The sequence below is a fragment of the Streptopelia decaocto genome (genome assembly GCF_964273445.1).
Source record: "Streptopelia decaocto genome assembly, chromosome: Z".
Taxonomy (NCBI): Eukaryota; Metazoa; Chordata; class Aves; order Columbiformes; family Columbidae; genus Streptopelia; species Streptopelia decaocto.
Genome location: NC_138657.1, coordinates 66,543,187 through 66,567,411, shown reverse-complemented (window position 1 = coordinate 66,567,411; position 24,225 = coordinate 66,543,187). Strand labels below are relative to the sequence as shown.

General features: G+C 40.7%; 1 protein-coding gene across 1 annotated transcript in view; it reads left to right on the top strand.

Moving 5' to 3' along the window:
- PDE8B (phosphodiesterase 8B) overlaps positions 1-22,073 on the top strand; it is a gene marked incomplete at its 5' end in the record, with an annotated part of 75,520 nt that extends 53,447 nt beyond the window's left edge. The window contains 13 exons of the mRNA XM_082074205.1: positions 127-187; positions 4,921-4,972; positions 7,784-7,861; positions 8,733-8,809; positions 10,039-10,203; positions 10,988-11,033; positions 11,466-11,601; positions 13,411-13,609; positions 14,546-14,763; positions 15,857-15,977; positions 19,269-19,436; positions 20,985-21,114; positions 21,612-22,073. Of these exons, the coding sequence (XP_081930331.1) occupies positions 127-187; positions 4,921-4,972; positions 7,784-7,861; positions 8,733-8,809; positions 10,039-10,203; positions 10,988-11,033; positions 11,466-11,601; positions 13,411-13,609; positions 14,546-14,763; positions 15,857-15,977; positions 19,269-19,436; positions 20,985-21,114; positions 21,612-21,727 (1,567 nt within the window). The 3' untranslated portion in view covers positions 21,728-22,073. The remainder of the gene's footprint in view (positions 1-126; positions 188-4,920; positions 4,973-7,783; positions 7,862-8,732; positions 8,810-10,038; positions 10,204-10,987; positions 11,034-11,465; positions 11,602-13,410; positions 13,610-14,545; positions 14,764-15,856; positions 15,978-19,268; positions 19,437-20,984; positions 21,115-21,611) is intronic.
- Positions 22,074-24,225: the final 2,152 nt, after the last annotated feature.

Genomic DNA, 24,225 nt, shown 5'->3' with positions numbered 1-24,225 from the left:
TTGGTGTTGGGTTTGGTATCTTCTTCATGAGGGCGTGGAGACCTGTGCTTTAGAAAATAGTAGTGTATCACTTCATTTGTCTCTTTGCCATTTGACGTGGTAACAAGTGATTACTTCTGTTGCTAGGAAAATAAGACATTTTGTGTCCATCAAAAGGCTGCATTGTGCCAATGAAAACAACAATCAGGTATTGTATTTCTTTCCTGTCAAAATTTTCATAGCTTTTAGTAAACTGATATTTTATGCTTTAGAATTTTTTTTTTTTCCAAGAGGACGTGATCTATATTGTCAACAAGATTCTCATTGATTGTTGGAGCAAGCAAGAAAATTTCAGCATTCCCTGGGGCTGTTTTCCTCTTGTAGGACTGCTGAGTTGACGAACAAAGGCTCTAATTCTCTGGAGTACATATGTGACAGTTGAGTCCATGATACTGTGGAGCAACATAGACCATAGTTCAAAGGGATTTCAGGGGCTTTTTCTAGAGCTGCTCTTGCCAGCCTGATTTGTGTGCTTATGTCTCATACTGACCCATGCTCAGCTGTCACAAGGTTTGCTAACGTGTTGTTCTTAAGTAAAGTGTAGCCTTCGTGCAGGACCTGAGACATGGCATATTCATCAGAACTTGTGTTGTGGAGGGGTGTAACCCAAGAAAACCAGCAGTAGAAGTTGGGCCCAGTCTCTGTAGTCCCAGCATATATCCACACAAGCAGGTCCTGCAACAAAGCTGGTGGCACAGGAAGGTGTTTGTTGCCATCTGCTTCTGGTTCCCTCCCTCTGAAAGTGTCTGAAGCCTCCTTGCCTGATCATACCACATCCTTTGCCTCAAAAATACTCTAGTACATGGCCTGTAAAGAAGTTGTGAGCAAAGGAGTGAAATCTATCTTTAACCTGTGGTCTGTAGGGGTGAGATAGAAAGTAGGAAGCATAGGAAGTAGCTGGCAACATATTAGACTGAGGATGCGCTTGGGAAACACATTGCTGTGTTCTCTAGGAGAAGGCTTATCTATCTTGTTTTACTTACAATTTTGATGTGCTTTTATCCATTATCTGCTCAAAGACACTTGCGTATAAAAGGTATTTAGAAAGTCATTTCTATTTCTAGTTGACCCTTCTTCAGTGTAACAATACTGAATATTAACACATTATTGGAAAACTTTTACTATTGGAAGAAGTTCATACCTGGTATTCTATAAAATTTGACTGTTGAAACCATCCTTCTTGCACAAGTTTTTGTGGGGGCAGGGAGTAACAAATCAAGGGAGAAATCTGCACAAGTTTTGGAAGAATTTTGAAGGTCTATCACTAAAAAAACAAGGCTCAAAATATTTTAAACTGACCTCATCTTTGAACCAAAACACAGATACAGTATTTGCAGCAATGTATCATTTACAACAGCAGGATGTTTTAAAGTGCTCAGGCTAGAGTGCAAGAGTTTTGTAATATAAGCAGTGCTAAAATTACATGTGTTTATTTTAAATTAATTATTTAAACCTCGTTGTTATTGTTTCATTTATACCTGCTTTGATGTTGATTTGAAAGCAAGATACAATCCCATGTTTTTTCTATAATATACACACAGCTGAAAGAGTGGTGCAGGGAAGTGTACATATGATACTCTTAGTGCAAGATAATTAGTATAAAACAATTACAAGCTTACAGCTATCTGTAAAAAGCAGCAGTAAGAATATAGATAAAAGTCATTTTCTGTGTTTGTTGTCCTGTTCATTGGACTGCCTAAGCCAGGAAGCTTAAGAAACAAATTTTAGTTAGGGACTTGTGTCCAAGGCGACATTCATATTCTCTGTAATACTGACACTGTCGGAAAGCACCAGCTCGTCACATTTTTTATCATTCGTTCATGAGCAGTTGTTGTTAAATGAAGCACTAACATGACGAGCTATAGGTCTGGAGACATTTCCACACTTGGTGAGCCTAGGGAATATGGTCTTTGAAGGGTTCTCCACAGATGTAGACATCTACCACAAAGGTTAAAGACCTCATCCTAACAGAAAGCATCATCTTCAGAGATGTAAAGTCCATTGGGGAGAAAACATGGTGCATCCAACAGAACTAGGTAATTATTCTGTTTTACTTCTGTGGTGGAAATATCTCCTGCCTGTAGTAGAGCACCAGGTGCTCTCACACTGCATGAAAATTTCAAACAGTGTCTTGGAATTTTGGGGGTTTGAGTGTGGTTTTGGTTTTCAGTTGGCTTTTTCATTTTAGATGGGCAGTGATGGTGCTGTATAGGAATATCTGTATTATATTCGTAAGACTCCTTAGAGTTATTTTTGTAGGAATACTAATGTGATGGTATCAATCTTGATCAACATTTGTTCACTGCAGTTTTCCAAAAATCCATGCCTGAATACTTGCAGCAGTAGAACTTTTCTCTGGCCTATGAAAATACTAGGTTTCTTTTCAAGTCACAGATAATTCTTCAAGTAAGGATAAAAAGAAATCGAACAAGCTATTTATTTAGTTGCAGACCAGTAAAAGCTGTCATGATTCACATTTTGATGCAAATTTCTAATGTTTTACTGCATCAACATAATAATAAATGGCTTGATCTCAGCATTCAGACACTGTATGCAGACTTAGAAACATCCTTACGTTATTATGCATTGTTTCACCTGAAAAAATGTAGGCATGTTCTTTGTCATAACCAGCAACATCTGTAAGGAATATCACACTATGATTAGAGATCACTCTATAGGAACTTTCATGGGTTTCTGTGCCAGATTTATCACATATAGAATTCAGTCACGTTAGTTTATGCATGGAAAAACAAACAAACATCTGAGAGTGTATTAAGTATTCTTACAGTCAAGATTTATGTATGGTGATTGACTTTCATGTGACTATCCCATGTGCTAAAGCCTAGGTAGCGATCAATGTTGCATTTGTCAATTTGAGGCCTGGAAGGATAGAGTCCAGTGTTTGCACACTCATAAATGTACAACAGAGGTGGTGTTTTTCTCTTAAAACCATATAGTTCTGAGATTAACTATGTAACTGCCCTCATAACTTACCTTACGTGGCTCTTTCAGGTCATACCTTCAGAAGAGGTATGAGAAGTATCCAGAACTGAAATGTGGCTTATGTTTTTAGTAGAGCACTTAGAGGACTATGCCAATGTTGTCTGCCAGATGTGCAGTATACAGAGATATATCCTTGGGCTCTGACAGAAGCTCCAGTTTGGGACCAGAGTGAGCAGTTCAGATGCTTTGTGTCTCTGTGCCACATCTGCTGAGCTTCAACTTTACTCTGTTTGAATGAGATGATACTCTGAAAGTTCCTGTGTGATTGCAAGAGAAGTGTTTAAACTTTTAAAAACAGTTTTCTGGAGGAAGAATCATTCCTTACACTCCCTCAAATAATATTTATATGGACCATGAGCACAGGATTTCTCCTCCCCTTTTTTATTTTGGTGTGTCTTTTTTCTTCTTATTCATTACAGAAAGCCACATATGAATTTTATTGTGTCTTTTTTTTCCCTTTCTCTTCACTTTCCCTTTCACCCTCTTCCTCTCCTCTCCCCAGTAGCTAAAAGCTAAAAAGAAATGAGGTGTACAAAAATGATGGAAAAAGTAATTTGTATAATTCCTTTCCTTTCTTTCCTGAATAATCCCTCTGAGGACCCTGCAGCATGTACTGTCGCAAACTGATATAGATGCTAAGGGCACATAAGTGCAACCTTGTTGTACTCTCCTTTTAACTCAAAGGTTGCAACCAATGATTTCATACTTTCACACAGTCTAGTGCTTTGCTATATGCGGGTGATGGATTTGGTCAGAGGAACAGTCACCACAGATTAGATTACAGTATTGGAACCCTAAATGTGATGTGTAATGAATAATGTGTAAATGCAGTGTCAATCACTCAAGTTTATTCATCTGAAATAGAGGGTATGTCTATTTTCTCCAGTGACTACAGTAAAAAAAAAAAAAAAAAAAAAAAAAGTATTATTTTTAGTCCTTTTCAGTGTTCTCTACACCTAAATACATCATATGCTAATTTTAGAGAGAAGACTTTAGGAACTTAAAATTCTACTAAGTTTTCCTATTAACAGCAAAATACTTTCTTGTAACCACATAGGAAAGGAACAGGATGAAGTCATTAGCAGGTATTAAACTGTCATGTATTGGAAAGACTGTGCTTTTTTTTCTGAGCATGATGGAAAAGCAGAGGAGCATTTATCTGTGTTACTGTAGACCAAGCAATAGGAGTAAACTTTAAGATAGTGGAAATATACTATTTAAATTCTAAGAAAGTTTGAAATACATATTGGTGGAACTACCACCATGTTTCAGAAGCACAAAGAATTAAGATTTTGTATATAATCTCTTCATTCATGAGAATGATTAAAATTATTTGGAAATAAAGAAAGTTTTGATGATACCTACCTCTACCCTTCAGTTGCTGGAGAGTTGGTTTTGTAACTGAGTTGTTTGAAGCTCAGTTTGTCAGTGACCCATGAAAGGATGAATGCAAAATTAGCTTAGATAATACTGTGAAAATTATTTTTAAACTACTGTACGGAGGGGAAGAAGTGAACATTTTAGCATTCTTTTTCCTTTTTGTGTTTTATTCCTGGAATCTTCAAGGTTTGTATGCAATTTGCACAGAAAATACTATCTAAAAATGAATGCCAGTTCTCTTGCAGACACAGGCATAAAGCAGGAACTTAATACATAAAAGCCCTATTGTATCTGTGATTTTCTGCATTGCATATCTGTTTACTTTCATATTATTTCACTATATCTAATTAAACCTAAAGAAGAGTCTTTGCCAAACACTTTCTTAAAAAATAATTGAACAGAAAATGCTGCATGAGGACAGTGTTGAATGTAGCCCTTTTAACATACTTTTGTATTCTTTTTTCTTACATATATATTTTACTCTTGGTGCATCTTCAGCTCTACAAGAGTCACCATGATGATAAGTACACAGGAGACAATTCTCACTCAGGTTAGTATACCATCATTTACATTTATATATTGCCGTATTTGAGGTCATGGACAGGTTCTTTGGTGGTATGGAAAGTTGTCTCTTCCCTCTGTTGAGTCAGTGGTTGGAGCAGATGGCCAATGATGGATGCCAGTTGCTCTGATGTCACACCATGAACTGGCTTTGTAAGCATCATTAATAATTCCATCTTCTGCACAGAGCTCTAGTCATGCATTCAGAGTCAAGATGCATTGCTCTTCATTGTATTAAAACAGCGCCTGATCCTGAGGCTGGTGTACCTCCTCACCCCTTTGTGTTTGAAATTAACACAGAACTGTGCTGATTTGTGCCCTTGTGTTCCCAAGATTAGGACCTGTCAGCAGGCCTTTGTTTTGGCTCAGTCCAGGGCTAGGATGGTTGTCTGTGTTGTCCAGCTAGTCATGCCCAGTCAGTGCTCAGCTGTTGCAGGGTATCTGTGTCTTGGGCAGCTTTGCTCACTTGCAGACAGCATGTTCAAGCTCTCAGTATCTTCTGCAGATAACTTTTGATTAAAGTGTGCGTAATCACTTCTTCTGAGTAATGTTTGGAACAATGCTTTTCCCTGAGAAAGGGCCAGGTTTGAGCTTGTGAGTCTGGTGATCTGAGCCAGGTGCAGCACTGCTGTGTTATCCTGAGTGAAGAGGTTATCATGCCCTGTTACCTGATGGCACTCCAGGACCTTTTGGCTATATAACTCTAGAAAATGTGTTTTGCAGTGTCAGGTAGCTTCTGATTTTCACATGGGAGGAGGCTATAACGTACCAAGAGCATGGGAAGTGATTGTTTGACATTGTCTGCTTTTTCAAGCAGCATAAGAATATGTACAAGCACTGGAGAGCTTTGTGATGCCAAATAATAATGGGCAGGGGCGAGAAGACACAATATGTGCCATTTGCTGTTCTCATTACCATTACTGCCATCAGAACTGATCCATAGTGTGTTAAACTGCTGCAGCTGTGTCCCTGTAATAAATGCAGTTTTTCTTTCCCACTTTTTCTTTCCTGCAAACAGGAAGATGAGAACACTCATGGATTAAACTGAAGAACTGGTTACCAGTTAAGACATTGTTATTAGCTTACGAATGTGTTTTACAGATTATGTGGGACACTTAGTTTTGCTCATTATTGTGAGAGATTTTGGCAAGACTGGGAAGTGACCTCACATGAAGCCATGTTGATGACTGTGGTGCAGTGAAATTGGGCAAGCTTACAGTCACAGGGATGTGGTGTCAGTTATCCTTCCCTGTGGTGCATGGTTGTGTGTCAAGAATAAATTCCCACAGCCATGGGGAGCATATACCAGTATCTGATGAGTGTAGAAAAATAATCCGTGTGTATCATGCTGTTCGCAATGGTGTGATTTGTAAAAAATCTGGATAGGGAGACATTCGGTTGACCAGGTGAAGGAAAATTTATTATTTAGGCATTTAAAGATTTTCAAATGAAATTGTAGTGTGGCACAGAGTAGATTTTATGCAGCTGTGACTCTCCAGTTAGCACTAGCAAAGTTTCCAACTTGCTTGTTGGTATTTAGCACAAGGAGAGTTAACTTGTCAGTTACTGCCACTTGCAGCTATGTTTACGTGTAAATGTTTGCTCCCACTCAAGTGCCTTATGTTAAACTCTTTCAAATGGTAATGCAGGAAAGGGGGTTGAAAGAGAAGTCCTATCAAAATAATAAATAAAATAATCTAACATGCATTAGTTATGCCCTGCTCTTAGGTGTCAACAGAGGAAAACACTTTGAGTTTCTTCAGTCTGGACTACAACAAACTGTCCCTTCCCTTCCCTTCCCTTCCCTTCCCTTCCCTTCCCTTCCCTTCCCTTCCCTTCCCTTCCCTTCCCTTCCCTTCCCTTCCCTTCCCTTCCCTTCCCTTCCCTTCCCTTCCCTTCCCTTCCCTTCCCTTCCCTTCTCCTCTTCCCTCTTCTCCTCTCCTCTCCTCTCCTCTCCTCTCCTCTCCTCTCCTCTCCTCTCCTCTCCTCTCCTCTCCTCTCCTCTCCTCTCCTCTCCTCTCCTCTCCTCTCCTCTCCTCTCCTCTCCTCTCCTCTCCTCTCCTCTCCTCTCCTCTCCTCTCCTCTCCTCTCCTCTCCTCTTTTTAGGCTCTTTCCAGGCACTTCATCCAGCTTTTGCATTTGTCTGGATGTGATAATTTCTCTTACCTTACCAAACAGCAGTTTTGAGAATGACAGCTTGGTGCATGGTTAATTTTCACAGCAGCTGAATTGGTTGTTTATAATCATTCTCAGTATGTTGGATTTTTCTTAAACACAGGATACATAAAAAATATTGCAAGTAAAAGCAAAAGCTGTGAGAGTCTGAATTGTACTTGCGCTGGAAGGGTGTAAACTGAGACGGGATTTTTCTCACTTAGATAAATTTCTAGGCAGTTAAACTCAGGCTTATTCAGTGGTTGGTGGAGAGCAAAAGGGACTTGCAGGAGGGGTTCAACCCACCTGCTTGAGACTTCTCTCCTAAAGCAGGATCTTTGACAACTACCTTAGACAGAGCCTGAAAGACTACTGCTTTTAGGCAGCTAAAATTAGTTGAAGTGAGTCTCCTGTTCCATAAGGTATCTTGACTTCCTTGTGAAACAGCTGTTCAGGGGACTTTAGGCAAGTTGCTGTAATTTAATAGCCACTGAGTCCCTTGTTTTAATGTGCAGAGATTACAATATTTCCCCCATTTATGTGGTGTCATTAAGGTCATTTAATTCAATGTTCATAATTTAGATAGAGGAGACTCTGTAGAGGTCTTATTTGATAGATTTTTAAAGCTTTTGGTTTGTATTTACAGAATCCCATTCCTGCAGATGCAAGAACAGAAGAAAAGACTCAATTGATGTTAAGTTAATAACATCTCAAAGTAGTGATGGTAAGAAAGTTAACTGTCAACAGAGTTGCCCTAGCCAATAATAATGCAGAATGAAAGAGGAACTGGACAGATTTGTAGCTATTATCCCTTTTTTTTTAACTGCTGTAAAATTTCTGTATTCTGATTTGCAAAACAGTGCCCCTGCATGAATACCAGCACCTCTATACAGTGCACAGCAGCACAGAGTTCCCTCACAGAGGACAAGTGCTGTGCCATGGGATGGGCGCAGCCTGCTAAAAAGGTGCATGGTGAAGCGTTAATTCCACTCCTCTTAGAAAGATGCAGCTTGAGCTGCTCAGACAGTATTTTGTTTTCATGAGTGTGGGACATGAAGGTATCTATTGCTGCTGGTTACTTGACAACAGTACTTCCCTTCCTTATCCCATTTGTGAGTGCTTGCTAGGGCTGGGACAGTGGTGGCAGAGATTTCTTTCTGCCCCCGTATGTAGTGAGAAAAGCACAACTTATAGGGAGTGAGAACAAGTTTCATTGGAGCAGCTGTATCACTGAGATGAAGGACATATACACACTCTCACAGGAGGAGCCATGTCTGACAGAGACCCATTGCAAACAAAGGGAGAGTAGCACGTACTGTGCATGAAGTATAATATAGCTTAATTTTAGTATAGCTGAAGTGAAGGACAGATGGGAAAACAGACAGGAGAAGGGAGGGGTGGCTGCAAAGGAGGTAAGCAACAGTGCAAGTGATGAAACAGTAAAGCAAGAAATCGCAGAGGGGAGACATGGGAGAAACGAGAGATGAGAGTGGATTCCACCATGCTCTTCCCCAAAGACAGCCTTCTGCACTCTTTAAATGCTGTCATCCCATTCACACTCTGAGAAATGTAAACAGTACTCTCTTTAATGGCAGCTGCAACTTTACAGACCCGACGGTACTCATCCATGGCAAGAATCCACTCAATGACAATAGAAGCTCCTATCACAAAGGTGAGTCCTGAGCACTGCCTTTTCCACAGAGTTTGGAGTCACTCTCATTGGGAAGTAAGTAGCTCACGGCAGGACAGACAGGGGTATCCCTGCACCTTGTGTTTAACAGAATAATATAAATCAATTTTTTTTCATACCACTTTCTGCCTCTCATAATCTCATTCCAAATCCTAGCCATAAGGAAGAATATTAAAAAGAGGAAAAGGGTATCATTGCTAGATCCACTGTTTGTGGCAGGAAGGGGACCCTGCTCTGTTGGGCTGTGCATGCGTAGGAGGATATGTGCATCCAGTCTCACCTTTGTTTTTACTGTTGATATTTATAAAATAGCATGCAGTGGAGATAACCCCTGCAGCATATTCTGTCCCCACACTTTCCTGCAGTCTTTTCTTCACTATACGTGTTATACAAAGTCTGTGGTCGTAAGCCAGCTGCACAATCACTTGTCCTGCAAATTAGGGTGCCTGCCATCTCCCACCCTCAAACCTTTTTTTTCCTCTCTCCCCATCTTCTCTTTCTATCATCAAGCTCTTTACTTCCCAGCACGACCATGTCTGTTAGAGCAGATGATTTCTTTTCTATTTCTTCTCCCCAAATGCCCCTGTAGGGAGGCCTGTCGTGTCCCACAGCAGCTTCTGGTTACTGCAGAGGACATCACTTGGGCTTTCTCCCTCTCAGTCCTGGCAATGCCAGGAGCAGTCCTCAGTGCTGCTGTGTCATTGCTGCATTCCCAGATGCGGCTGAGACACAAGGTGGGAGGCAAAGAAGAGCCATCTTCTTCTCCCTTAACCACGTCCCAGCTGTTCCTGCTCTCTGCCCTTCATCTTCACATTAAGAAAACTAAGGCTTTTCATCCAGTATCAGGATATCTGTGCCACATTCAGGAGTTTGTTGTTTTTTTCCTCTAGGGACTGAATGATTGCTTCTGAGTGGCTGAAGGACAGGGACATAACTAGTTTTTTGTCTACCCACCCACAATTATTTCAGATATTTCATGCATTTCTGCTTTTGCTTCCCAGGAATTTGCCAGTTTAAAACAGCAGATGGATACCAGGCAATCTGAGCACAAATCTACATTTTCAGAGCTGTACTTTAAAGGTTTTGGGGAATTACATAGCATTTGCTAAATGGGAAGTAGCATAATCAAGCAAAGAATAAAGATTTTTGTAATAAGAAAAGACAAAAGTGCCATTCACTCTTCCTCACCTGCCTCCTTAATCTGCTTTCAGGTTATTAACATAATTAATGCTGCCCAGGAAAACAGCCCCGTCACAGTAGCAGAGGCCTTGGACAGAGTTCTGGAAATTCTGCGGACAACAGAACTTTACTCCCCTCAGCTAGGTACCAAAGACGAAGATCCTCACACAAGTGATCTTGTTGGAGGTCTGATGACTGTGAGTAAAATGATTAAAAATTAAATTACTGCTACCAGTGTCCTACATCGCAGTTCAGTGCTCTGTTTTGCTAAAATTTCACAAGGAATGGGAAGGCGACTTGCAGTTCAGCACCATTTCACTTAAGTGTTTTGGCATTTCCAGCAACAGTAGGCACCAAGACGTAGTGAGAGATGGGCACATCTCAATCCATTGGGTGATTCATCCTCATAAACAAGTGAACATGGTCGAAACTAGAAACTGTATCATCCAACCTGATTTATCTCAAGGACAGATGCTTTTTAGAAACCCTAAAAGCTTCAACGGGATTAAAGGGATTGCTCTACAGCTGGTCCAGTGTAAGAATAAGGTTATTTTAATCAGGTTCTGACTTTGCTCCTGTAAGAACAGCAGCAATACTGCCTGCCAGAGACAGACCACTTAGATTTTATCATGGATTACCCCATTTTTAATGTACACTGAGCTAATCCTTGTCAAAATAATATAAAGAAGACAAAAAATAAATTATGGTGGTTCATTTGAATGATGAAATCCTGTAGGTGTCAATGAAAGGGTCAAGGAGGGCAATACACTGTACAGTTGATAATATGCTTTCTGGAGATCTCATATTAGCATTCTTTGGATCCTTTAATATCTGTTTCGAAAGACCTTAAAACAAGGATTGTGCTTAAAGGGCTACAATAGGACCAGTGCTTTTAGTACGCAGGAAAGTGCATAAAGTGGTTTTGCAATTAATGATGCATAGTTATTCTGCCTAAAACTTACAATAAACTTGCTTTTTCAGGATGGCTTGAGAAGGCTGTCAGGAAACGAGTATGTGTTTTCTAAGAGTAAGCCACCAGTTTAAACTTCATTTTGCCATGTGTGACTTCTTTTGTACATGCTAGTGACACAGAGCTCCAAGCTAATTTGCAGTGGGATGTATGTCTTTGGAAATGGTTGTCTGAGTACAGAACAAGTGCTAGACTCCCTCCTTTTTGAGTCAAAGCAGGTTCAAATAATTAAAATAATGTGTTTCAAAATACAGAAAACCAGACAAGGAATAAACAAAATTGTCAGTCGAAGAATGTTCACCAATCTTTTTGGTTTATATACAAGTCATCTGTGATAATATAAATGACATATATTATAGGCTTTTACACACTTTTTCATGTAAGGAAAAGAGTTGTATTTCTTGAAAAACAGTGTTTTTCTAAACTGAATTCTGCATGGGGGGGTAAATAATCCAGAAATGTTGTAATTCCCGAATTCCATTTTAACAGATGTGAACCTGAGCCATAGTCTCCTTTCAGTGCCAAACACCATCAATGATGTTCCACCCTGTATTGTACAGCTCCTGGATAATGAGGAAAGCTGGGACTTCAATATTTTTGAGTTGGAGGCTGTTACAAATAAAAGGTACTGCACTCCTTTCCCTGGGTGCCTGCAAAAAAGAAATTTGAGGAGCTGTATCAGAAAGCACTCTGAAAAAAACAAAGCAAGACACAGCAAATCTGAAAGAGCTGTCATTGTGTGTGTGTGTGTGTGTGTGTGTGTGTGTGTGTGTGTGTGTGTGTGTGTGTGTGTTGATAGCACTTGTGTGTGTGTTGATAGCACTTGTCCAACTAACAAGCCAGGCACACATCATGGTCAATCAAGATGCATGTACAGGCCATGGAGAGCCCTGTGCAAACTATTATCTTCCTTGACAACATCTGCAACCCTCCAGTGTTGTCTCTTGTTCAATGTTTTCTTTGCTCAGCTCCCATGCACTCTGTCTAGGTGACACTGGTGTGGTTATGTGCTGGACATCCCACAGATGTCCCGTTTTCCTGCTGATGTGCAAATGGCCATGCTGGAAAAAGCAAGTCTCTCCCCTTCCTCACCTAAATCTCCTTATGATTTAGGTGGCTCTGGGGCAATTGTGGCTTTTCGTTAGAGGGATAAAAAATCTAGGATGGAGAATAAACCAGTCGTAGGATCAAGAGTCTAAGATTTCAAAGCTTACAATGAAAGAAGATGCCAGTAGTTTTGAGGTCATACAGACCACAAAAATAAAGACCATCCACAGGGAAATCTGATTTGCATTCCAAGATGCAAAGAATTGGAGAGACTACCAGGTCTCTTGTACTCTGTTTGAAGAAAACGGCCATTTTTTGAATTTGCATTTGCCTGGCTTTAATTTGCAGATACTGGCTTTTGGTTCTGCCTTTCTCAGCTCAAGAGCCCTGTAGATCATCTTGCAGGAGTGAAAAATGTGACTGACAGATAGGACTCTGTCACAGGCAATGCAGAGTAAATGACAACCCAGAGTGGATTTGGGTTTAAGAACCAATACAATTAGAGATTTTATCCTACTTACTGTTTCACACACAGGCTCATCACTGTCCTCCCCAGCATTACGTTCACCAGAACTCAAGTTCCCTTTCCAGCCAGGAGATCACTGCAGGGAGGATGCAGGACATGCCACTTCTATTTAGTCCATCCCATTAAACTTGAAGCAAGAAAGTAGCAGGCTTCTGCTTGAGAGTTCAAAATTCAATTTTAGACACTAAAACCCCTCCACACATATACAGTTATCTGCTGCCTGTTAGCCTTTGAAATTCAAGGGAGGTGGTTTACCAGTGGCAGACTCCTGACTCGGCTCTAGAAGGTGATCCAGTCCCCTCAAAGCTAGAAAAATTCACAGGAAATAGTAACCTGGTGCTAAGAGCTGCTCTGAGGAGCATCAATATTCTTTACATATCGCCAGCTTCAAAGAGTCAGAAGTAGAAATCTGGACCCCCTGAAGTGACAGGATTATTTGAAACAACAAACATATGTCAGGTTTTGTCTTAAGCCTTTGGGAAATGCCCATGTCATGTTCAAAGTCTGCTTTTTCTCATCAGAAAAAAAATGTATTTTTGATTGACTGACAGATAGCAAAACCACAAAAGACCTAAGCTTCTAAGAATTTTTTCTGAAGCCACAGAATTAGTGAAACTCTAGTGGAACTGCACCATTTTTACAAACATATTAAAATAATGTCTGAAAGGATGGAAGATGTAATAATTTGTAACCTTGGCCAAGCTTTTGAGAGGTTATAGATGTGCAATTTTAAAATGTGTAACATTTTCCCTCAACTTTTATTTTTAAGGTCTTACTGGTTTCTTTGTCAAAACTGTCGCTCCTCAGAACATCAGAAGTTCCTGCTTTACCGTGGTGCTTTTTTCTTCTACTGTTTTTCAGGCCATTAGTGTATTTGGGCTTAAAAGTCTTTGCCCGGTTTGGGGTCTGTGAGTTTTTAAACTGTGCAGAAGCAACACTGCGAGCATGGCTGCAGGTGATTGAAGCCAACTACCACTCCTCCAACTCATACCACAACTCCACACACGCAGCAGATGTCCTGCATGCTACCGCCTTCTTTCTCAGGAAGGAGAGAGTTAAGGTATAACCACCACCCAGGAGTCCTTTGGGCTAGGACTTTGGTGTGTTTGTCATTATATGTGTGTCACTTGAAAGTCAGATGTTTACTTAATGGTCCTGGATTCATAAAGTCACTCTGTCCTTAAAGTCTTTTTCACAGAGTTTCTCTGAAGTCTGTTTACACAAGTTAGGAATCTACATTTTAAAGTGGCAACAATGGGGGCTGGGTGGGTGTGGGGGGGTAAACCTGGCTCTTTTCTATCTCTTGGTAACTCACTATTAGTAACAGCTTTTAATAAAGCTTTGCAAAATCTTTGGAGAGAGAGGTGCTGTCTCTTCTCCCAGGTAACCAGTGTTAGACCACATGGGAATGGGTCAAAGCTGCACCAAGGGAGTTTTAGACTGGACATTAGGAAGCAATTCCTTCACCAAGCATTGGAACAGGCTTCCTAGAGAGGTGGTCGATGCCCCTGGACTGTCAGTGTTTAAGAGGCATTTGGACAGTGCCCTTAATAACACTCTTTATCTTCTGGTCAGCCCTGAGGTGGTCAGGCAGTTGGACTAGATGGTTGCTGTAGTTCCTTTCCAACCGAAATACCCTAGCCTAGCCTAGCCTATCCTCTTCTAAAACACACAAGCTGTGTAGGAGCAGAGTCGGTACAGAGTCATTCAGGCAAGCACAGAAAGTGGAATGACAGGATCAGAGGATCCATCCAACATTAGAGGATTTGATAAGAAGCTATTGCTTAGGTGACGGCACAGCTAAAAGCTTCATTAAGAAAAGAGGATTTGGGTAAGAGTGGGAGGGGAAGTTTTGGAATAGGTAATCGGCGGGTGCAGTTAGTGAAAAACAATTGCAAGGAGGTAGAATCCCTGCACTCAAGCTTACACTTGCATATTTGTGGGTACCTGGAAATTATCAGAAATTATTTACTGTAACTTTTCTCTCTTCCTGTAGGGAAGCCTTGACCATTTAGATGAGGTGGCTGCACTAATAGCTGCCACCATTCATGACGTAGACCACCCTGGACGGACCAACTCTTTCCTGTGCAATGCAGGCAGTGAATTAGCTGTCCTTTACAATGATACGGCTGTATTAGAGAGTCATCACACAGCACTGGCATTTCAGCTTACAACTACAGACAGCAAATGCAACATTTTCAAGAATATTGATAGGTGGGTCTGCTGGAGAAGGGGAATGTGCATGTGTGGATTTCTTGTTTAGGGATTTTCAGTTTGGGGCGAACCTCTTCCAGAGTCCTATGTAGACATCATTTTTTAAAAGGCTTTAATTTCCCCCCCATCCTCCAATTTGTATTTTTTGGAAGCATATAGAGATGAGAGATGTTCAGTAATTTTTTATGGATTACATTGGCATGGTCTAGTTGACAGCCTCAAGGCTGCATCTTGACCCACTGCCTTTTCATTGCAGGGGCCTGAAAATTACTTTTTTGGGCCATTAATTTCCCCCTATACAGCCGGACGCTGTATACTATGGCTTCATGTTTGCTGGCACTGCTGCATTCACATGGGACAGAAAGGGGTGGTAACAGAGTGAGCTGATTCATAAGAATCATAGAATAGTTTGGGTTGGAAGGGACCTTCAAAGGTCACCTAGTCCAACCTCCCTGTAATGAGCAGGGACATCTTCAACTAGATCAGGTTGCTCAGAGCCCCATCCAGCCTGGCCTTGAATGTCTCCAGGGATGGGGCATCTACCAGCTCTCTGGGCAGAAACCCTCAGAGAGTTGGGGGCACCCTGATGCTGGGTGTGCACATAGCCTGGCAGTTCCCATTGCATCAGCCTACCTTTTGCAGGGGCAGAGTGGGAGAGAAAGGGATCTGGCTCCAAACAGGTAATGAACTTATCTATCCCCCATAATGCTGCTGTTTTTTGTATAACACGAGATTTGAGTTCCAAGTTAACATACAGCTAGATGGAAATGTGTTGGTGCCATTTCTGGAAAAGTTGTCTTAGTGTTACAGCATTATGAAACTGAATTGGAAATTTTCATTGACTTCAAAGGATTGGTTTTAATTAGGTAAAAATAATGGGAAAAAGGGTAATACAGGAATTCATAGCTAGAGGAACCCGCAGAGGCATGATCTAGTCCATCCCTCCAACCCTAGACTGTTCATAACCCTGAAGGTGCCAGGTTATGTGGATGAGGTCCCAAGCAGTGTTTAGCAGCACTGTCTGGGCAGGGACAAGGAAAGGACGGAGCTCTGTCTGGCAGACTTGTCAGCAGAAACTATTTTTCTTTCCTAGAAATCACTACCGGACGTTGCGCCAGGCCATTATTGATATGGTTTTGGCAACAGAGATGACAAAGCACTTTGAGCATGTGAACAGATTTGTGAACAGCATCAACAAGCCAATGGCATCTGAGGAGACCAGCTCACATGTAAGTGCTTGCAGGACTTTATGCCGTCAGGCATTTCAATGACGTTCTTCCAAGACAACCTGAAGTGTTCAGACTGTTTTCAGTGGTGCCTAAGGACAGGATGAGGGGCAGCAGGCCCAGATTAAAGCATAGGAGGTTCCATCTAAACATGAGGAGAAAGTTCTTTACTATGAGGGTGACAGAGCACTGGAACAGGCTGCCCTGAGAGGTTGTGGATTCTCCTTCTCTGGAGATGTTCAAAACCCAACTGGATGCATTCCTGTGCAATCTACTCTAGGTGAACCTGCTTTAGCAGCTGGGTTGGACTAGATGATCTCCAGAGGTCCCTTCCAAGCCCAACCATTCTGTGATTCTGCGATTGTTTTCATTCAGGTTGTATTAATTTGCGCTGTGATAATGCCCAAAGGACACAATTGGATCTGTGACCTCATACTTGAAAGTGTGAAAAAATGTTTCTAATGTTTCTAATTTCTTGTTTTCTATGTCTGGCTCTGCCCTTAGGTCACTTAAACACTTCATTTTATAAGCCTTCGTTTCAAAGCCATCTGGTGTTCAAAAAACATGTGGGCGAGTGCTTTTGTACATGCAAAATTCTGTGCACAGAGCCAGGTTGGCACTTGTGCCTATGGCCCTGCGTCCAAACACTGGGATTTGCCTAAGCCTGGGGTTGTAACTGAGGAACCTGCCCTGATGGTTTTGTGTCTATGTAATCTGGAGCCTTCAAGCCACAAGGAATAGCTCCATTGTTTCCTGAGACCTCTCCACTCCATTCCTGACTGTATTAAGCGATGTCCAGGCCTTTACTCCTGTCAGTTATGCACCCTATTGCTCCATCGCTGGTATATTTCATAAGACACCTCCAAGTTTCCCAGCCCAGGTCCCTCTTTACCTTCTCTTGTTGCCTCTTAAGGTTGAGCACTTGGTACCTGCCAGGGTTCTCCAAAGTAGTGTTACCCACTTAAGCAAAGACCAACGTATCACAGCTTAGTGAAGAGAGTACATTGATAGAAACACTGAAAAAATATCAGACCAAATTGAAGGTCAGTGATATTAAAAATAAATAAAAGTAGCTTCTGTCAGTTCCCCATACCTGAATTTTTTGCAGTGTCAAGTGTCATGGGTACAGAAACCAGTCAGGACTGTGGGGTTTACAACTTTAGGGACAGCATTGCTTCAGTTGCACTGGCCTGGTTCTAGGGACTGCTGAGCTCCAGTTTAAGCTAGAAATCATAAATGCTGCTGAACTTCACTGGCTCTGTGGACTCTTTGCACTGTACTCCCTATCACTTTGAAGCTCTGGAAGGCTCACTGGACATGGCCCTGGGTCTGAATTACCCTGATCATCTCCAGTGTCAGACATCCCAAGGCACAGAGGGACAAGGTTTGGGTATCACTGGGGGCCCCTGTCACTGTTTCTGCCCTCCCAGCACATCTCCTGGTGCTGTGCTTCACGGATCTGCCCTCATGGCACAGGCTAAGCTGCGGATCCCACTTCAGATCAAAGCGAGAGGAAAGAAAGGTCCGCATCGGTTAGTGGTGTGGAATTTACCCACTCTCGGTTTTCTCTGTACCTGCATGTCAACCAGATAGCTGCTTGCTTCACCAGTTTCTAAAAAAGCCCTCAGAGGTGTCGCTGGGAAATCGGACTTCTCACAGTGCTTCGTTTTTCCCTCTGACAGCTTAAGTGTTTTTCTGAAGTGTTTCCTCCATCTCCACAATCTCTTAAATTTTCTGGCATTCGCAGATTGGCCAGTAGGATTTAGATGCACAAGCTTCACCAAAATTATGGTGTTTCCAAGCTCTAAAGACATTTATGGGAATCTCCCTTTCATCCCATGCATCCGTTTGTTCCAGCACTTCCTAAAGAGCTTTTGAATGCTCTCCATACATTCTACTGCAGTGAGCTTTTCTAACCTATAGAAAAACATTTTCTTTGACTCTCCTTTATCTTCCTGGTTTATAGTAGAGGTTATTTTAAAATCTACACGATTTGGAGAGCAACCACTGTAACCACTTGTGTTACAGAATTGTTTTTTTCCTCAGTATTAGGTTGTCCTGTTCCTTATTGTTAATGGTGGCTCTTCATATTTTTTGATCTTGAACAGCACTTGAGGAGCAGGGTTAATTTGCAGCTCTTTGCTGGCCTACCCATGCTGAAAAAAAATTAACTGCTAAACATAAAGTTAGAAGATTAATGCCTGAATTGGCAAAAGTCACTGCAAAGTATCTCCCCATAAACCACAAAGACATTAATTTAGCCATGGTGGTAAAAAATATTTATGTTCAATTTTTGAATCAAGAGTTGAATTTAGCAGTGAAGGGAGGCCATAATTACACAAATATATTATTTTGAGAATAATGTTAATGCCATGGTGAGCTGAGGTGGAGGCTTTTTATTACTCAATAAGGAGATTAATATACCTGTGCGCTTCTAAACTGGTCAAGACCCAGAAGATAATGCCACAGCAGACTTGTAAAAACTACTCTGTGCCATGCACCCACTCTCCAGAGCAGTCAATAAGCAGTTTGGTATTTCACTGCCTAGCAAGCAGAGACTTTCTGCAGTCAGCCTGCCACTCCTGCATTTTCCTAGTATTAAACTCATAGATTATTTGAGACTTCATCCTAGTTGGTAACTAAGACCAAAAAGTATTTCAGACCAAGGATTCAAACTCCAGCACAAAGAAAGCAGTGCTATTTGCAAACATACTGGAACTGAACGGCACAGACCTGCTTTTCTGCCTGTGAAAGAAACAATTGGTTGTGCAAGCTGTTTCAGCCCCCTGTGCCTGCCTCAGTTTTCTCATCTGGGAATGAAAACCAGACTGTAGAAACTCCCCTAAATGAAGCAGCCCTGTACCATCAGCACCCCCAAATTCAAACACTCGATAGTGAGGGTGGTTTATCAGCTTGCAGTTGATGGATGTGTCCTCTATCCTGATCCTGTTCCATGAGGGCAAGGCTGAGATGCATAGAAGGGTAACTCATCCTAGCTGATAAAGAGCTTGTGACTCCTTTATTTCACAAACTTTGCTACTAATTCTGAGAATCTCCACAACTGCCACACATCATGGGGCTATCATTAGTTACTTAGCAAGGCTGCAGTTCTCAGATATCACTTTCTCCTCAAAATTCCTGGTTGCTCTCTGTGAAATTAGAAGGTGTGAGGCTGGGTGCCTGCTTACTGCCTAAGTACAATAGAACTGATAACAATGCCATCACTTCTGCTACCAGGGATAGTGGCCACCAGCCCCTGTAACCAGCTCTCTTTTACAGAATGACAGCAGTGACTGTGAACGTATAGCCAATATAAAGAATTTTCCAGATATCCAGACGCTGATCAAGCGCATGATGATTAAATGTGCGGATGTAGCAAATCCATGCCGCCCTCTAGAGTTATGTATCGAATGGGCAGGAAGGATTTCAGAGGAGTATTTTGCACAGGTATGTATATTTTTATAATTTGACGGTTGTGTTCTATAAGAAAGTGTATGTCTACTGGTTTGCTGTTCCAGATTAGGTCTGCCTGGCATCATCATGGAGTCCAGACGTATGTTTTTCAGCCCCAGTGAGAACTAGCCCCTCACATGCAGAAGAATTTACCCTAAACTTAGCTAGTGTGCTTACCATGAAGCCTGAGGTACAGAATGGTGGAAAGGAGGTTTTACACTTTCAACTTTCTCCATCTGGCCAAAACAAAACTATTTGATTAACCTTAGCCAATTTAATTGGCTGAAATTCAAGACTGTCACCATTCTAGCTTCTAGTCCCAATATCCTCCCTGCAGAGAGCATGAAGCTCCATGCCTGATGAAACCCTCAGATGAATCATCAGGCTGGCTCCTTCACTTCTACGATGGCACTTGAACTATTTTCATGGTACGCAGATGATGTGGCTGACCAGGAATGAAGGCACATGGGCAGTACCACATCAGTATCACATGCAATCTCTCCAGACAAAACAGGAAGCTCAACTTCCTTTCTTAATATTCAGTTTTTCTAACACAAATAGAGCAGCTTCCTGAAAGTGAAGCGTTTTTCTAGTTCTTTATTTGAGCAACTGATAGATTCTTAGCTTTTATTTGCCACTAATGGTGTAGAAATCAGCAGCTACAACTGAAGAGACAGAAAAGCAGGCAGGTGTGCCTGGCATCTAAATCCAGATCACACGTCATGGTTAGTTATTACTGAAATAAAATAGTAGTTAGTACCTGGGACATGTCTGAATTTCAGTTTAACCACAGTGAATAAATTTGATCGTTTCCTAGGTAAGATCAAGGATCACTTACGTTGTATCTCCCTAGCAGCCAAGGTACCATGAGCTAGATTTAAATTGCCAGTCTTAGGCGTTGGCCTACCTGAAGCAATGTGAGGTGTTGAGAACATTTCTGCTCTTCATTGGCCTCATCTTGTAATTCTGGGGACTGTTCTGCGGCCAATTCCAGCATTAGGCCCTGCCTTTACTACTTTAAATGGTTTTTTGTAATTAAATTGTAAGACTATGGGGTGATTGTCTCCATCACACTGAACACAACAAAACCAGTGCTCTTCCAGTTGTGGACAAAGAGTAAAAAGGCATACCCTACTTCTATTCATCTTATAACCCAATACAAGCAGAGAAAGTAGCAAGAGCAACATCCCTCTTACTTAATAGACAAATGGTTTGAAACATCCATTAGAGATGTGGGGAAAAATGGAAAGATCAAACCTGTCATCTGCCAAAGGACTCTGCAAACCCATTTTCCACTTTTAGCTGGAGCTAAGAGCAATCACAGCACTACAGTAATAGAGTACTTGTGAAAGGGAAGAGATGTTAATTTCAGTGCCTGTTCCAGATGAAATAAAGCACATGAAAAGAAGGCTGTTCACCTCAGGGGTTCCAAAGTTTGTCTCAAATCTCCTACTGCAGTTCATCTAATCCCCTGGCCTTTGTTACTCCAGCATGAAAGCCAGAAAAAAACTACAGGGGCTAACTGGAGTTTTGTTTTCTTAGACTGAAGAAGAAAAGAGAAAGGGTCTGCCTGTTGTAATGCCAGTATTTGATAGGAACACCTGCAGCATCCCCAAGTCTCAAATTTCCTTCATTGACTATTTTATAACAGATATGTTTGATGCATGGGATGGTAAGTACTTCTGCTTTTTTCTTCCTTGCTTTGAGGCAGAGATTTCTACAGATTAAAATAAAGCTGGACTTGAGTAGTACCCATATATGAGCAATACAGCACAGGATCTAAGCAACAATGCTGCCGAAGCCCGTTAAACTGCACACCACAACACCAGCTTTATGAAAGCTGAGCAGCTACCAGACAGTATCTGTAAAGAAGGAAGGAGTAATGGCTTAAAACTAACCTTATTTTTCACCTACGTCATTTTTTCCTTTTGCAATGTATTTCTTCTGAGCAGCAGAAACTGAGACCACAGTGGTTAGCATAACTTTTAATGAAGTCATCGTACGTTAAGAAAGGGACTTGCTTGAAAGAGAAACAGACTGAAAAAATTCCCCTTTTGGCATTAGCTTACGGCTGAAGGAATAAAAGAGAGTAGGAAAACACCAGTTTCACATGAGGGTGGGCTGTTCAGCCTGTGTACAGTGTACAACTGTTTCTCCTGTTTGTTTCAGCATTTGCACATCTGCCTGTTTTGATGCAACACTTGGCTAATAACTACAAATACTGGAAAACACTGGATGAGTTAAAGTGCAAGAGTGTCAGGCTCCCATCAGAAAACAACTACTGACACTAAGGCAAGAAAAACAGACCTCTTGATCTACCAGTTTCACTGTGAATCACTTACTGAGTTGGCTGCAAGAGGAATCTTTTTCTTTTCCAGTGAAATTAAGACTGCATGGCAAGAAGGAAATATTTCATTCATCACTTTTAAGTTTTTCTGATTCCTACAAAAATGTTTTGAAAACACCTACATAATCCACAGATTAATAAGTGGTCTTTGGAAATAACTTTTTGTGGCAGAAAATGTACTTCTGAAACTAATTTATAATACTGAATATGCATTTGTCATATCTTGTAATTGATACCACAGTATTCACCAGCACCTCACTCAGCTGTTTCTCAGAGGGGTAATCCAGTCATCAGTAGAGTAAGAATAGTTTGACAAATAAGCATTGAAAACTTCCCACTTATCTAGCATAAATGTGATCCAATTCTATCCATGTTCTTCAGTTCTCTGAATCATAGCTCTAAATAGAACATACACAGTAGAAAACAATAAATCAGATCCAGTAAAAAACAAACCCTGCACCATTTAAAACAACCTTCTTATTACTATCTCCCAGAACACTACCTGGTCTCCTTTCTTTTCCATATAAAATCTCGGTAGGAAGCAAATTCCCTTAAAATTTGTCATGTAGTGGAGGAAAACAAACATGTTCTATATAATTGGTGCCATTCACATGTTTCTCTGCCATCTTAGACATGCTACCATGCAATGTTTCATCAAATTTTACACAGAAACCATTGTGGCACTTGATCAATATATTTTTTTAATAGTGTTTGTACATGTGGTCATCAATTTTATTAAGCTGATCTCAATTTTATGATAAGTCCATATATTGTGCTACTTACTTCTAGGATGAACCTGTCATTTCTTCAAAATTGTTTCCAGGTTATAACTTGTAATAGGATTATAATTTGTACTGCTTTTTCCCTCCCAATAAAATGCTTGTTTGTCTTGTGAAGTAAAAAGTATTTCAAAAGTATTTCTAAAGTTAGAAAACAGTTTTTCATTAGTTTTAAGATACAACACTTACACTAAAGCCTACAAAGAACAAGTGCATATTTTTGTACATCTCATTTTAATCACATGCAGAACATGAACATGAGTTCAAATTTTAGACTATTCTCAGACTATTCAGTTAATAAATCCTAGCAGAACTGCTGATTTTTAACACTGTGCACTCCATGGTGCAGGCAAAGGTGCCAAAGCTGTGGCCGCAGTTGAAGAAGCAGTCCACTGCTCACTAAAAAGAAAGGTCTTGAGACATACTCTTTACAGCCCTTTGGCTGTATCAGGAATTGAACCCAGTAAAGAAAAACAAACAAACAAACAACAACAAACAAAAAAACCCCAGCATTTAGTTTGCTGTGGAAGAAAAGTGACAACAATTGTTGTTTACTGCAGGTAGCTTACATAACATGCCAACCTTTTTTGTATGTTTTGTACAAGTTCTGAAACAAAGGGAAACATTCATAAAATGTATGTGCAGAAAAATGTATATAAGCTATATTTTTATTAGAATTGTAACAGAATCTTATTTTTTTCATGGCTAAGGCAGGTTGCTGTGTATTAAAATGCTGCATTGTGTATATTTGAAGAATGGTGTTTCTGGTGAACTACATTTTGTCATTATTTCCTATTCTCTATTGCCGCATTCTTCAATGGATTTTTATTCAGATAAATCGAACCTCTGATTTTTATACTGTAAACTGTTTGCTTTTACTACTCCTTTATTCAGTACTAGTGCTCTTGGTGGTTGTACCTTAACTATTCTGATGACTGAACACTCACTGCAGTTGCATTGGAGAAAAGAACATCACAAGATTGAAAGCTTTGTCATCACTTAATTGAATTTGTTACATACAGCAACACTGTAAGACCGCATCTATGTAAAACACATCAATTCATTATTTTTGTCACACTTCTGTCACAAGAAAGAAAATGTAAATGGTGGAAGGAACCTAAGAAATAAAGTTCAGCCTGTTCTGGTTTGTGAGCTAAGACGTTAATGTGGAATCAGTATATTTGTTGCAAGATCCCTTGTTTCTTTCCACAGTCACAGACTAAGCAAAAAAATATTTTTTTGAAGTTATGTCCTCTTTAAGAGCAAAAGAAATTGGCATTGATCAGTCATCATCTACCTGTTGCACTGGGTCTCCCAGACTCTAACCTGTCCAATTGACTAACAGCTGCTTATTTCATGCTGTTGTCAGTACACAGATATGTAAAAGAGCCACCTGAGAGTTGTACAAGTATTAAGGATAGGTCTGATGAAGATATTTACTTTCATGACATGAGCATTTAACTGCATTTACTGATGCTGCTGTATCTTAAGTCCAGAAATACAGCCCTGTAATTTCCTGTACTGGAAACGGTTCCCACTGATTCAAACACATTTTTTTGCTTTTGTGTTGCTTTGATTTGGGGTTTTTGTTTTAGTTTGGGGTTTTTTCCTGCTCCCATTTAACTTGCAAATTACTGTTGATATGTTAGACTTGAAA